This window comes from Populus euphratica, unplaced genomic scaffold (assembly GCF_000495115.2).
Source record: "Populus euphratica unplaced genomic scaffold, PopEup_1.0 scaffold205.1, whole genome shotgun sequence".
Taxonomy (NCBI): domain Eukaryota; kingdom Viridiplantae; phylum Streptophyta; class Magnoliopsida; order Malpighiales; family Salicaceae; genus Populus; species Populus euphratica.
Window position 1 is genome coordinate 355,165 of NW_011500090.1, and position 16,081 is coordinate 371,245.

The 16,081-nt window shown below is 30.8% G+C and overlaps 1 protein-coding gene and 1 pseudogene across 1 annotated transcript; both read right to left on the reverse strand.

The window, feature by feature from the left end:
• Window positions 1-3,551: 3,551 nt before the first annotated feature.
• Window positions 3,552-5,149, reverse strand: LOC105109124 (uncharacterized; annotated as a pseudogene).
• Window positions 5,150-6,147: 998 nt separating this feature from the next.
• Window positions 6,148-9,028, reverse strand: LOC105109125 (myb-like protein G). The gene is made up of 3 exons (XM_011003724.1): window positions 8,570-9,028; window positions 7,152-7,360; window positions 6,148-6,936 (listed from the first exon to the last, which is right to left on the reverse strand). Exons 1-3 carry the CDS (start codon window positions 8,865-8,867, stop codon window positions 6,430-6,432), a joined length of 1,014 nt encoding a protein of 337 aa, XP_011002026.1. The 5' UTR covers window positions 8,868-9,028; the 3' UTR covers window positions 6,148-6,429.
• Between the last annotated feature and the right edge of the window lie 7,053 nt (window positions 9,029-16,081).

Here is a 16,081-nt window from a genome sequence, read left to right on the forward strand (position 1 = left end):
TTGAGTGACTTGCCATTTCTCTTTTCTAATTTACTCAAATGCTTCCTAATCATTAAAGCAGAGACTTCAGGGAAACATAAATCATATGGATCGCTTTTTAAAATATTTTTGGTTTAAAAATATATAAAAATAATATTTTTTTATTTGTAAAAGAATTATTTTTAACATTAATATATCATAATAATTTAAAAAAATAAAATAAATTTTTTTTTTAAGAACACATAAAGCTAGAAAAAAAAAATCCACGGATTACATAACGCCACTAAAAAAATAAAATAAAAATTATTTTTTAAAAACACATAAAGCTAGAAAAAAAAATCCACGGATTACATAACGCCATGAATGGGATGTGGAATGTGGGACCTAGTTAGCACAACGAAAAAGAGTGTAAGAGCACTTTGTCTGACAGGATTTTAACGCACGCTTTGTATTGCTGAGCTGCTTTTTGGTTGTGGTTAGAAACAAAAGAAGATCCATCCCGCTGTGTCATTTCCCCCATTCTTTCCACCTTTTATTGATGGCTTTCCTGATCTTCCTTTTTAATAGTGCTATTTCACCAGGAAAAAAAAAAAAAACATGCACGATATATTGTGAGCTATCCAATCACGTGAACAACATGGAAGCTAGGTTATTTTTCTTATTAGTACGATTTTTAAAAAAAAAATTGTACATGTGATTAAAAATATGAAATCCCAGCTTGGTACTATTTAGAAATGCCACATTTCAAATGATGAATCACAAATTACATTACAGTGAAAAAAAAATATTTACAAGATATCAAAGTTATAATTATAATAGCAACAGCATAATAAAAAAAAAATAAGATAAATTTGATAATACTAAAAAAATATCGTTAAATTTGATGGTTCATTTGCTTTTTATATATAGTTAAATTTATTTTATCAATTTTTTTTTGATAATATTGATAATATCATAATTAAAGCTATAATGTATATTCAATATCTTTTTTATTTTATGTTTTCTCTTCTCATTGTAATTTGTGAAGAGAGGGGTGAGAAAAAAACATTAAAAAACACATCGAAGTTTTAGTTACAACCGTACCAATATTATCAAAAAAATATTGACAACACATATCTAAAGACACTAAAAAAAATCATCAACAATAAACAAAATATTTTACACTTGTTATCTAAAGTGAACGAGTCATCTATGCATGATAAAAGTGACACACTCAAGTTCTCGCCAGTAATTTTTCTTTGAATAAATTCGTCCCATCAAGATCTTTTTAATGGTACTAATAATATTATAATCGAAATTTCAATATGCTTTTAGAAGGCATTTGTTTGATGGGAAATGGTTTTCTAAAAATCATTTTTCAATCTTTTTTGTGTTTGTTTGTAATTAAAAAAGCTAATAAATGAAAAATATTTTTCAATAAAAAAAATATGGTTTGGTCTTTAAGAAAATATTTTCCTTTTATTTTAGGGGGGTGAGAAAAAAACATTAAAAAACACATCGAAGTTTTAGTTACAACCGTACCAATATTATCAAAAAAATATTGACAACACATATCTAAAGACACTAAAAAAAATCATCAACAATAAACAAAATATTTTACACTTGTTATCTAAAGTGAACGAGTCATCTATGCATGATAAAAGTGACACACTCAAGTTCTCGCCAGTAATTTTTCTTTGAATAAATTCGTCCCATCAAGATCTTTTTAATGGTACTAATAATATTATAATCGAAATTTCAATATGCTTTTAGAAGGCATTTGTTTGATGGGAAATGGTTTTCTAAAAATCATTTTTCAATCTTTTTTGTGTTTGTTTGTAATTAAAAAAGCTAATAAATGAAAAATATTTTTCAATAAAAAAAATATGGTTTGGTCTTTAAGAAAATATTTTCCTTTTATTTTAGGTCAAAAACACATTCTGAAAATTATGAAAATTTTAGAAATATCATATCATTTGCTGACTATATCAAATCTGGTTATCAAACTTTTAATTGTTATATATATATATATTGTTTTGAATATTTTTTTTTAATTTCTTCCTTTAAAATTTAATTTTTATATTAACTTTGGTTTTTATTTTTATAATGATTATTTTCTTTTTCTTTATTATATTTTAATTAAAAAATTTTATCTAATAAATCTAGTCCTCTTTGTTTTGATTGTTACTTATTTTATTTGAAATATAAAATAGTTATTATTATTATTTTAATTTCTTCATCTTTCAATTTTTTTATTTGTTAGATTTGATTTCTATTATTTTTTTTATTATTTATTTTATTTGAGATAATTTATAAAATTATATTTTTTTAATTTCATTCTCATTCAACTTTTTAATTTGTAGGATTTGTTTATCATTATTTTAATAAATTTAAAAAAATTAAAACATTAATAAATAATTTTTTAACTTATTTTTTATGACATAATCAAATACTGAAAAATATTTTGTAATTTATTTTTAATTACATTATAAAATATCAAAAAATAATTTATTTTTCTAAAATTTACTTTTAAAAAATTAATTTTTAGCAAATAAACGGGCATGTTTTTTTTTTCTCTCCACCCTCTTCATTCAAATTTATACCAACTCATTGTAACTTATTTTGCATTACATTATCAAATATCAAAAAATAATTCACTTTTCTAAAACTTACTTTAAAAAAATTAATTTTTAGCAAATAAACGAACATGCTTTTTTTTTTCTCTCCATCCTCTTCATTCAAATTTATACCAACTCATTTAATTTTTATTTTTTTAATAACAACAAGCTTGAATTTTACAATTCCCAATAATAAATACAAGCTATGTTATTTCACCTTTTTTTTTAAAACTATTATTTTGCCATTTTTTAATACAATTACCTCGGGTAAACATATGAATTTAATGACGAAGAACACATTTTCGCTATGCTACTAATACTTATACTTGCTCTGCTATTCTGCCCAAGCCTCGCTAAGAAAGAGTTACAGAGCATAAAAAAATATGTTGATTCAAGCTCCCTTCTACCTTTATACTCGAGGGCCCATTTTCGTCCGACTCGAGGAAACCTTTGCACGCTTCTGTTATCTTTTGAGAGGCCGACACCCCATAGAAACTGTTTATTTGAGACTGTCCCTTGACTTATAAATCTTGACACAAAGTTTGAATTCTAGCTTTTTCAGAGTAGACTCGAGGAAACCTTTGCACGTCTCCGTTATCTTTTGGGAGGCCTACACCCCATAGAAAATGTCTATTTGAGATTGTCCCTTCACTTATAAATCTTGACAGAAGGTTTGAATTCTAACTTTTTCAGAGTAGTATTTCACTGACAGCTCGGACGGAGCCTTCTTCACCTTTCACCTAAGCTACGCAGGTGTATTCTTTTATTGGGATCCAATTCAAATCACGATAATATTCTTTTGTTCCTGGATGGACTTCTTTAATTCTTTTAGTTTTGTGCCCTACTCCGAGTAAAGATCTACCTGATTTGGATTTGCACATATAGAGCAAATGCCCCAAATACTGTCTCTTTGCTATAACTTGCTATTTTCTTTTTTATATATATAAACAAATCTGTTTGTTATCAGTTCAAAATACGAGGGATCTTCTTCATCTAAACTGGTCAGGACTGTTTTCTCGACCATTTTCAACCATCTTAGAGAACAGCGTACTGTGCTGGGTAACATTGAAATTGTACACCCAACCAATCCAACTTGCTCTCTTAAGTTACAACGACAAAGGATGACTTCATAGTCCAAAACGTTACCAAAAGAAGCATGTCAGCTCTCGACGCAGTAAAACTACCTGTCAAAATTTTCAAGCACTCCCTTTCCTTTTTGAATGACTCTCCTTTCTGAAAGCAATCAAACCAGCATAATTGAAACGGGATGCAGAAAACCCCTTCCCAAATAGGATGTTGAATCTCCATAGAAAAAGGTTTCTATTCCTGCATGCACTCTGGATCGTTGAGAATCACAGGATAGAAGAAGGCTGCACAAGATTGGCACCAACACTTGTTTTGCTAGGAGTATACGAAGTGGAATCTCAGACTCATCAAGCTTGCGACGCCGGGATCAAACAAACTCGTCCTAGGCTTACATCAATGTAACGACCAGGACCAACTTTCATGTTGCAGTCAGACTATGACTTGAAACATGCAGCAGATTTCCTCATCAGCTCTATACTCTCGGCAATAGTTGACCCAGCAGTACCAACAAAACCAAAGGAAGCACAACTGCGAACACTTTCCTCTATGTACAGAAGTGTGTCAGGTAATCTCTGATGTGGACAATCCATCTTCATCTTGCTCTCCCCATTAAGACTCCTCTGAACAGATCCAAACCGCAGGCCATGCCCAGCAACTGCAAGATTCATGGCTGTTTTCTTGACCAATCCATCTTCTTCTCTCAGAAAGTCAGCTTAAGATGGTCCGAGTCACTAGCCAGGTCCCCCAAGAAACTTCCAGTTCAATTACCTCGAGGAAGATCAGTCATTTCAAAAATATGTACAAGTTAAGATCCACTCTGCTTTAAAACTTGTAACTTTTTCTTTAAGCTTAGAAATGTGGCCTTCCAGTGGTTCTTCAACTGTCCGTCCAACAATCTGAGCTGGCACAAAGAAATGGAGCCTTTATGGTCTCTAAAGTAAAGTTCTTTCCTGCACTTAGGATTTCAGGAACAAAGGGAAGAAATTCACTGTTTCTAATCAAAGATTGTATCCTTTGATCGCTTCGTGCTTTGTGGATATCATTATGTAGCTCTGAACCTTTGTAAGGAGCAGTGAAAAGGCTTCCAAATGTGAAGACAGTGGCTGATTCAGCTTCAGAACCAGGTCCAAGGGCCTTGTATATATCCTGGCGTCTCATAACATATGAAATTTTCTTCTTGTTCTTTAGCTGTTCATCAGGCTGGAATGAATCTAACACTCTGTCCTCATCACCATTCTTGTAAATCCAAACGGTGGTTCTGCAATCTTCATCTTAAGCATATAAACATTTATTAATATTACCATCAATCCCGGACAGTATGGATTCACACAGTTTGAGGCTATCAAACAAAGAAGATTTATCATTCAAATCATTTACACAGGTGAAATCCATATTCACATTGCACCATAGTGATGCAAAACCCCTGAAGTCTATATAGCTCAAATGGAAGAAGGTACCAGCGACGAAATATTTATGACGTCGGCCATAGAGAAGCACATGCTAAATAATGAGCGAGAATTCAATGGAAGAAATATCATACACCTATTCTCCAAAACAACCAAAGGCAAGGCATATTCAAATAAAATTAAGCAATTTGGTATCCTTTATTAATTGATGGTAAAAAGCAGAGAAACATTAAAGCTCGTTAGGCATATTCTCCAATGCCCTGGCACTCGAAAAACAGCATGAAAATGATTTCAAAAATATCATGCAAGTCTTACGTTTCTGAACAATTAAGATGAAAAAACAAGGCTATTATTCAACCATAGTTGGTTTTCCACTGGGAATTATCCTTATAAGATATAATTGCATGTCTCAGAAATCTCAATTTGGGATTCTACTGAAATCTATCATAGTTTTATCAGTATTAGCTGAGCTAGACATTCCAATCCTCACACGTCCAATAAATCCAATGTCCTTTCTTCTACTACAGTTTTCTCACCAACCGAGACAAATCATCAAATACCAGAGGAACTTAGGTTGGAATTTAGTGCATTGTGGGATCTGAGGATTATTTTTTTAAGGGTTTTGGAGAGAAGTGAATTTGGGGTTACCTTAAAGAGGAAGGGAATGAAAAGGAAAATGGAGAGGGGATGAGAGAGAGAGTGAGAATAGAAAAAGATAAAGCAGAGATTTATGAGGGGCTGTGTTTTTTTATTGATCCATGATGATTTTGTTTTGTTTGTTCTTTTTCTTGCCTTTCTTTCTTTTGCTGGAGCACGTTTGTTTCTAGCTTGTTTTTAACGTTGGAAGAGAAACTGTGGAAGGTAGGGGTAGTTGGCCCATCGGGCCGATTAGTTATTTTTTATTTATTGCTTCGTTTTTTTTTTTTTAATGAAAACTACAGTGAGCAACAGAATCTATATATTTATAAAGCATTAAAAATTCAAGAACTGCATTCCGTCATGCATGTAGATGGAGGCGCATTCTGGACTTCTATTTTGACGTTGCATTGATTTTGCTGTCTGTCATCTTCAAGCAGCAGTGAAAAAATTGAGGAAGGTGCAGCGAACATAATAAAAATGGGCAGAGTGTGTTAAAGATTCAAATAACTTTAGACAAGATGCTACAGCCTACAAAAAAAACTAGCTTGAACAAGTTGATCCTAATACTTAAAATAATGCTAATACTTATTACAATACTCCCACGAACGAATTTATACTGGAACCCAAACCAGCCTCCACATTATTAGTCTGGTATAGACAGTAAGCTGTGAAGTTCATCAGCACTTGGATAACCTACATTTTCAATCTCAGCAAAGCTACCTTTAAACTGCGTGGATCGGGCTGCTGCTTCTGTTGATGCCTGAACTGTTAGAGGCTGGATTAGCATGGAAAGCAGATTGTCTGGATGACCCTTCAAGTAATTTTAGGGAAAGAGAAGAGGAGCCCTCATCGCCAATAGATTCTCCTAAACTCAGCTTTGACATGCCAACCATCTCATCAACATTGATTGGACTTTTTGAATGCACTGCTGTTGGCTTCAGAACCTCGTGTGTCTCTGTCTTTGAGGGTTCCGCAATGCATCCCGACCAAAATGGAAAAGAACACGGGAAGAACGGTGAGAAATAAGCTGGGTATACTACTGGATAAGCAGGCTGTGAGCTATCTGGCTTTGGAGGGAGGGGTTCTCCCTCGTTGGAGTTGGTAGAATCCATTGACTCGCATTCTTCATCCAATGGAGGAGGAGCAGGCAGTGGATTATCAATTTGTGTATCAACCTTTGGATGGTTGGTAGACAACAAGTCCTGTGATACCATTGGAGTGTCTAGTTGCTGCAAATACATTATGGAAAAGGAAAAACATACATCAGACAACTTTGAGAGGAAGAATGAATGCATCATAAAAATGATCACATGGAAGTAGGAGACACGTGGAGATTAATTGTGATTAAGTGTAAAGAAATAATTTGAATGTGGCATGGAGTGTGAAACTGCACTAAAATGTGATTCATTACTCAGATATACAATAAAGATAACATGGTGCTCACTTCATCAGCAACTATATCAAACAGGCTGGAGCGTCTCTTCCTCCTTGACATGTTGCTTTGCCTGATGAAATATTTCTGAGCATGGCTAGCCACCTGAGTAGGAGACCTCGATATAACATAATTACGAGCAATTCCTCGCCAGTCACCTTTACCAAGCTTCTGCAGACCAAGTAGAAACATCCTATGTTCCTCTTCAGTCCATGGAACACCTGCGCTGCTTATTATTAGTCATTCTGGATTAAAAAGTGCATAAGCCAATACAAGAAACATATAAATCTGACACCATACTTCCCTCAGAAACCTGCACGAGTATTTGGCACAACAAACATCATTTATAGTTTGAAAAGCACTGTTAATCAAAGCATTTACTGTATGGAAGTATTCATCCGTACTACCAGTGTATGGGGTTATGGGACTCCCATACTACCAGGGGAAGTTGAGGGTTTATTTTTATTTCAGCATTATGAATGGCAGGGCTTTATTTTCTAAAGATTAATGTTTTTTTTTCTTAAAAGAGGCAGACATTCTTACAAGAAACAAAACAATCAGTCAATTATTGCGACTTTAAATAACTAATCACTCCATGCGAGCCTAGCTAAAAACAAAATAGCAAAAACTTTAGAAGTTCTCATACTTCTATGTTCTTTTACAGGAAGGCCTCGAAGGATTATAGTAATCTCAGTGAAATATCCCACTCCAGTAAGGTTTCTTCCACATATATGGGGCATGGGACACAGAGAACAAAAAACACTAAAATGTGCCCAAGAAAAATAGTTGCTTATTTAAGCGAAGCCCATCGCTTTCTGAAAAACATAGTAAAAAAGAAGCATCATATTCCAAGCATTATTTTCTTTCCTTGTCCTCGGCTATCCCAGCAACCAGACAAATGACTACAGACAATAATAACAAGCATAACACTAAACTAAAAAGATTCAACATCTCAACCTCTAATTTGTTTCCAGTAAACAAAACAAAAATCCTAAAATCTCTTAAACAGGATAAGACTTTATTTCTCGGAAACTTCAATGAACTAAATTCTCTTTTTATACATAAATCCCGTGTCTATATAAACTAATTAAAAAAAAAAAACCTTGCTGCACATGTTTATCTCAACAAAATAAATAAAGAAAGGATGGTGTTTTTTTTTTTTTTTTCATCTCATTTTGTACAGATCACTTGCTAGTGCTAGGAGGTCCTCTAATTCTTCACTAAGTAGTAAGTACCAGTTAAAAACCAACAGTAACTATGAAACGAAATTCAAATGTAAGCGTAAAAGAACACAATTTTAAACATTTATAATTAGAAAAACAATCTCATAAATCATAACCAGGTTCTAAACTAATGATCACAAAATCAAATCATGAAAAAAAAGAACAATTAATTAGCCAAACAACTACTTCAATATATTAAAATATAACCTTTCTTTCTCTCACGACTTGAAGAAGACCCAGGAACGAAATCCTCAGAAGCATAACCGTCGGCGGCGGTGGCGGCGCCGTGATCAGGAGTATCAACGGGGGATCCGGGATTGTTGGACCCGGAAGCAAGGGGTCCACCCATATTAGAAGAACCTGTATAAAGACTTAAATTCCCCATACTGGCACTTTTCCTGATCGACCCGTCAGTCAATCGGACCCCAAACAACTTGACCACTCTGTTGGGACAGGTCCGGGAGTTGTGCCCGTTGTGACTGCAATGCGAGCACCGCCTCGTCATCTATGAATCTGGTTCAGGTTATGAGAAATTGGTTTTAGCCGGATCTAATAGTATTCGAATAGCATGACCCGAATAGAAAAGAGCTTCTTTTTTTTTTTTCTAGATTGTAGAGAGAGAGCGGGGGTAAAAGAGAGGGAGAGAAACAATATCCTTAATATCCATAGTTTAGGTCTCACTATTATTAGATAGAGGAGCCCAAAGTTATTCCCTGCTTCGCAGGATGTTTTTGATTTTATGTTATTGGCCGTTGATCTGGTCAATAACTGGGACTCATTAGTTTACTTTGACCATGGTCTTTTCAGTGTAGTAGCTGTTTCTTTCTTTCTTTCTTGTAACTTGCAAGGGAGGATTTGTGAGTGGTGGTCAAAGAAAACTTTGCTAAAGTTGAATAGAGATATTTAGTATAATTATAAATGAGATTTTTTAAAATATGTTTTTATTATTTTTTTGGATTTTTAGCAATTTTTATTTTTCATTTGTGTTTTTATATTAAATGAGGATAATTTTAATTTTATAAAATATAATGAACAAATATATATTACATGTTTTATTAAATGAAGATCTCGAGTCATTGTACAAGTTAACCATATATTCCAGCAGGTTCTCGATCAAAGAAAAGGGATGTAAACTACAAACGGCAAGAAAAAAAAAAAAAAAAAAAGCAAATTCCGAATTTAATTGCGTGTTATTAAGTAGTAATCAATGATAGTGATGGATATGATCACAGTTAATGACACACGTGAATAATTAAAATATATTTTATTTTTGTTCCTCTGGGAGGATTTGTTGGTGAAAACTCTTAAGATTTTTTTTAATTATTAATATAAATATTTAACTAACTTATAAAAACCTGGATGAATCTCATATATTCTAAAATTAATAATTACATAAGTTTATAATAATTTAAAATTTATAAAATTTAAATTAATAATTTTAAAAACATAAACTTATAATCTAACTAATTAAATTACATATCTCGAGATTATATATAAATTAATATCATTTATTTTTTTTACCTTGTACACTGCAGGTGTTAAGAAATTTTGTTTTCAATGGCGTGGGTTAAAATAATGCTTGTTGAATTTATTTTGACGTTATGGTTTTATTTTTTCAAATTTGTTATTTTATTAGAAGAAAAAACAAAAGAAATCAGTTTAAAAGGAAGAAAAATAAGAGCGACGAAAATGACAAGAGGTTCTATTGTGGTGGAATACGTTATATCTATATTATATTTATCAATTTCAAATAATTTTTTATTGATTTGATAATCAACATGTCAGCAAATCAACCAAAAAAAACCATCAGTGAGGGGCACTGACTTGATTGTTAATAGTGTAATTAATGAGCACGTTAATCCATATTTAAGAACTTTAAATATAACTTTTCATTCGATATATCCAATGTAGGCTAGCTAATGTGAACGATGACGATCCTACTCCGTGATTTGTGCTGATCAAAATTACCTTCCATGTATGAATGAAAACTGAAAACTATGTTTAATTTATTTATAAAAAAATATTCATAAAAATAAAAGAGTGCTCCTAGAATGCATGTGGTAGTATTTATTATCGTGGTAATATTATTTTTTAAAAGTATTTTTTATTTAAAAATATATTAAAATAGTATTTATTTTTAAAATTTTATTTTTGATATTAATAAGTTAAAAAATTAAAAAATAATAAATTTTTAAAAAACAGGTGGAACATGTAAGCAATCCACACCCTATATCCAGGAGTAAACCTTGAATCAGAGCTACTGATGTATTAAAATCTACATATTATGTCTTCATAAAATATATTCAAAAAACAAATTCAAAAAGACATCAGCTCTCATTTTTCTTCTCACTAGCTGGCTTTTTCGTAGAGTTCTTTTTAATATTTTTTTATGAATTTCAAAGGAGGAAGACCGTGTTCATCGATTTCCTTTTCCAGTTTTCCCTCTAGTAATTTCGGTCAATATATATATATATATGGGAGCTTCCAAAGAATTATCGGTGCCTAATAAACTACAAACCTGTTTGGCAACTCGGCCGTGTTCGTTGAAAAAATAAATTATTTTTTATTTATTTATTAAAATTATTTTGATGTATTAAAAATAACTATATGCTTCCACTATTATTGTGACATCAAAAAGGCAAAAGGCTAGTCTCAAAATTATGTCAAGGTAGACGTGAAAGAACACGTAATGGACCAGTGTATTTGACATCCGCGCAGTGCCTTTTTGGTATAAAACTTTGAATATTATTCAAAATCCCAGGCGTAAGTGGTTAAATAAAAGTGATTAAGTAAATAAAAAGAAATCTCGAATTATAGTTATACTTTTAAAAGGGATAATTGAGGTTTTGAACACATTATCTTATATGATTTTCATAGTTGAATATCTAATCTTTTTGTTTGTTCAATTTTTAAATTCCGTACAACAAAGTGTGTGAATAAATAAATGTGCTAGTCAAATATTAATAATATGCTTATGCTCATTAAGTAATGATATATATATACACACACCGACATCTAAGATAATATTTAAAATTAATGTCATTAATGAGATGCCATGTTAGTAAATAAATAAAATAAGAAATACAAATTTCATTAAACAAACAAAACCTAGTTATTATTATTATTATTATATCAAATCCATACCAGAAGGGCTAAAAAGTCTCGAGAAATTGTGAGCAAATAAAAATAAAAGGGGCTGGTGTTATTTTAGAAGACAACAAAGTGACACGAATCAAACCCAACCAACCTCCACGCTATGTCTATTTTGTAGAAAGGGAATACCACCTTGCATTTGTCTGTTTACTTTTATTTCACACGGGCTTTGCTCTTCTCTGTCCTTCTTTCTAGTCTGCCTCTCCTTTTCTCTTTGACCCTCCCTCCCTGGACAATGCAAAACCAACTAGAATATACTAGATTTTTATAGCCTAGAATACATGCGGTTGAATATAAAAAATTGTTTTGGATAAAAAAACTAATTAAAATTATTATTAATCTTGATTCAACCTATTAACTTTAAATTTTCTCAACTTAACTTTTTACTGACTTGATTTAAAATTAACTTTATAAGAGTTAGTTAACGTAATAAATTTAAAAATAACTTAAACAATCAATAAAATATATAATTTGATTCAAGAAAAATATAATGTGATATTTTTTTAATATTAAAATAATAATATATTATATTAATATGGACTTCGCGGCTTAACCTATCAAATATATATTCTTATTTACAGACTTCATTAGGTTTAACAATTTTATTGAACACAAACTAAACTATTTTTATTTAAATATTAAGACTTTGTAAATTAATTCACAAAATCCATAATCTAAATTATGGACTAAACTAGATTTAAAAATCTGTTTTTTAAATGAATTTTTATTTAATTATAAAATAATAAAAATAAATTATTATGAAAATTAAATATCAATTAAATATTGGGATTTATTTGAGACCAAGATAGATATTTTTATAGAAAAAATTTAAATAAGTTATGAAGGTCCATTTAAAATTAATAAAATAAAAAAAATGAAATTGAAAGAAAACATCTGAAAGGGATAATTTTTTTAAAGAAAAGGAAAAGAGTTGGATATTTTTTAAAAACAATTGAGAGGAGGAATCACCATAATGTTTTCCATTACACGTGTACGGAGAAGGATCGATCGTAAGATCCTAAAGTGATCTCAAATAAATCCCACGTGGACCTGGTAATTAAAGTGGGTTTGGGTACGGCGTATTCTAGCGTGGAATCGCATATATAATAATATCTAAGATTAGGAAGATCTTAATGTAGAGTATTGTAATGCCTTTCCATCACCTCCCTCCCTTATCCGCGGCCGCCGGCTTCTTTTGACCCGTGGGTCTCCACCCAAATTAAAACCGAAGGATATCCACGGTGTGTTTTTCATGTATTTTTTATTGCAACTACTGAAAAAATCCGGATTAGATTTTCTTTCTTTTTTCGAAATACGGCAGAGCAAGAATGGTGCGACCAGACATAAAACATTTCCTTAATCACAAACCAAGACCAAAACCAAAGACTCTTGCTTCGGTTTTGTGGGATCTAATCTCCACCGTGGACTTGCTGCGCTGCTAGAACATTCCAAATGAATAGAATTCCTACCAGCAAAACAACTGCTGCGTGATGGGAGTTAATCGCAGCACACCCAGATGATAGAATACCTGTCCCTATCGAAAGAAAAGATGCGGTTGTACTTGTCTACAAGCAAGCTTAGGGTTTTGTTGGACTGCATTTAATTCCCTGGAACTAACTATTCTGGTATTGTTTAGCTCTGACGCTGTTGTTGTAATTTCCTGCCAGACGCGAACACATGCAAAATATCCTTTTCTGGTACAGAAGCCCCACTTGGAACAGAACAGCCCCCCAGGTGTATTTGATTCTTCAAGTTTCACTGAGCATAGACGCTTAACATTGTTTCACTTAAATCCCAAAACAAATTCGGAAGATTCTTCTAATATAATATTGTTAAGCTAATTTATGAACTCAAAAATTAAAAATTAAAAACATTTTAAAACTTGAAATTAAACCAGAATAAAAAAATCTTTTTAAAAATTCAAATATATTTTTACACACCTACCTCAAACTCTTCCAATTATATAAAATTACTTGATGTAAAAATCAATTGTTTTAGGAGTTAAAATTAATATTAACTATAAATTTATAAATTTCTCTCTTTATGTTGAAATTCAATAGGTTCTTTTCTTTTTTCTCACTAAAAACATAAAGTTTAATATCAAATTTAAATTTTTAAAAATTAAAGTGATGATTAATATAAGAGCCAAAAAATCGAGGGATAAAAAAAAAACATTTAAGATAAATTTTAAAATCACCATCTATTTTATCTAGTTTTTTCATTCTAGCCCTCTATCTTTTAATTCAACTACCTCTCCAAAAGATATATGCATTTGAGTGCTAATTTGAATTTAAAAAAGTTAAATCATGTAAAATAAAAATTAAAGGATAAAATTTAAAAAATTATGGTTCTAATATGTGATATGATAAACAATAATTACACTATAGTAAAAGAAAAGACTCTTGTAGTATATGTTAAAAAGGATTATTTTACAAATAAGAATAAACTTAATATACATATTGATACAAACTCTCTTGTTCATATCCATCCATATCAAAATGAATATATGGGGTGTTTCACATTATTTTTGCTTGTTTAGGTATTTTTTTAAAGTGTTTTTAACTTTAAAAATTATTAAATTTGATTTTTTTTTGGGTGTTTTTCAAACTAATATACAAAATGAATTATTTTAAAAAACATACAGCACCACAATCTTAAACACTTTATTAAAAGAGTTGAGGGAACTTAATTTATTAGCTTATCCTCTTGTCAATAGTGGTTTTTAAAACATGTTTATTTTTGTATTTTAAAAAAACTGATAAAATTTGAATTTTTTTACTTATTTTAAATTTTTTTATTTTTTGTACGTCGGACCTGAACCTCTATATTTAACCGTAGAGTTCCATCAGAAATCAACCGTATATGAAAAGTTATTTCAAATTTTCATTAGACATTAAAAAAAAAAAAAAACCGATTCTTGGAGGTTTAGCCCAAAGGTGCTTTTCTGTTTCATGAGATATAAATCAAATAAGAGACCATTTTGAAGAAGTTATTTACAAATATTTCTTTTTCAATAATAAAGATATTCTTGGGTCACTTTTTTTTTAAATTAAGATTAGCTTTTTCTCAAATAGTTTTAAGATTAATTATCACATTGGTTTAATATATTAAATCTTTTAATAAATTATCATGAATGTTGATCTCGAAATTTAAACCCACCCATAAAATTTAATAGAGTATGTTGCATTGATATAAAAAAAAAATGACAAGAATAATTTTGAAAGTATTAATTCTTTTGCAGAATTAAATTTTGAAAGTATTAATTCTTTTGCGGAATTCAAAAAAAAAAAAAAAAAAACGAGTTATGCAAAATGGCAACGACAAGCCTCGTTGTATACTGGACGTTTTTCGTGAATTTTTCATTTGCCGGTGGCTCTGGTAATGTGGCATTTTTTGTAATCTTGTAATTTACTATTTCTTTATAAATCCGAGCATAGTCATGATTTATGAGTCTCAAGAATACCTAACACTCTTAGACTACAGGGGCACAAATATTGCATATCTCAAAAAAAGGGGGAGAGGGGAGAGGGAGAGAGTATATCACTTTTTAGAATGCACTTTTTCCCGGGTACAAAAGGCTTTATGAAATATTGATAGTTTTCAAGGAAGGAATGGAAGAGTTGCAGTTGTTTTTTTTTAATATTTTTAGTTTGAAAAGGTATAAAAATAGTATTTTTTAATATTATAAAATTTATTTTTGATATCAATATATCCAAACAATTTAAAAATATAAAAAAATTAATTTAAAAAAAAATATTTTTTTAAACCAACATAATTTCAAAATAGTTCAGAGAAAATAACATATTTTTGAAAAGTTTTAAAGAAATTATATAGTTTTTATAAGATTGTTATTCTAAATCATGATTGTTAAAAAAATTATTATTTAAAAAAATAATTTTAATAAAATATTAATATTTTGAATCGTGATTTTATAAAAAAAAATTATGGTTCTAAATTGTGGTTATGGTTATAATGTGTTTATAAGCACAATTTTTTTTCTCCATGACCACCGCTTCTAGGAGGAAAACCCTAGTACCTGAAAAAACTCAGGAGAAAACAACCTTTAGATCACCCAAAACATTGTCTAATTCTTCATTGAAACACCAAAATCAACCCCCCCTTGTCTCCTAAAATGGTGAATGAATTCATGAAAGCGTTGGGAGGATGGTAAAATGGAAGTCAGTGATGATTGAGGGATGACCTGTGGTATTGGGTTCTGTAAGGTCGAAGTAAAAGTCCAAGACCTTTCAGGGCCTTTACTCTTGAGAAGTTTAGCTAATGCCTGAAGCCTAAACTGTACAATCTCGTTGTTGTGAAACTGCTTTTCATCAACCATTGTGTAAGAAATGCATGCTTTTAGCAGAATCCATTATAGCGCAAGAGTCAGAGAGCCCTTGCCGCATCAAATAAATATAACTAAACAACTTTTGAATTTTAACCATCTAATGTAACAGTTTTGCAAAGACCACACAGAATTCAATCATGGTATGAGAGCGATAGCTAAGAGAAAGGTTATATTGCTTATTTTATTTTTGGCAGAATTCAGTGAAATCTTTGCAAAAATCA

What these genes read in the sequence shown, in the direction of transcription:
- LOC105109125 (XM_011003724.1), bottom strand. Translation starts at nt 8,867, where the DNA reads ATGACGAGGCGGTGCTCGCATTGCAGTCACAACGGGCACAACTCCCGG. An exon ending in AAGTCGTGAGAGAAAGAAAG is followed by an intron (nt 7,361 to 8,569) that starts GTTATATTTTAA and finishes TAAGCAGCGCAG; the next exon opens with GTGTTCCATGGACTGAAGAG. An exon ending in TTGATATAGTTGCTGATGAA is followed by an intron (nt 6,937 to 7,151) that starts GTGAGCACCATG and finishes ATGTATTTGCAG; the next exon opens with CAACTAGACACTCCAATGGT.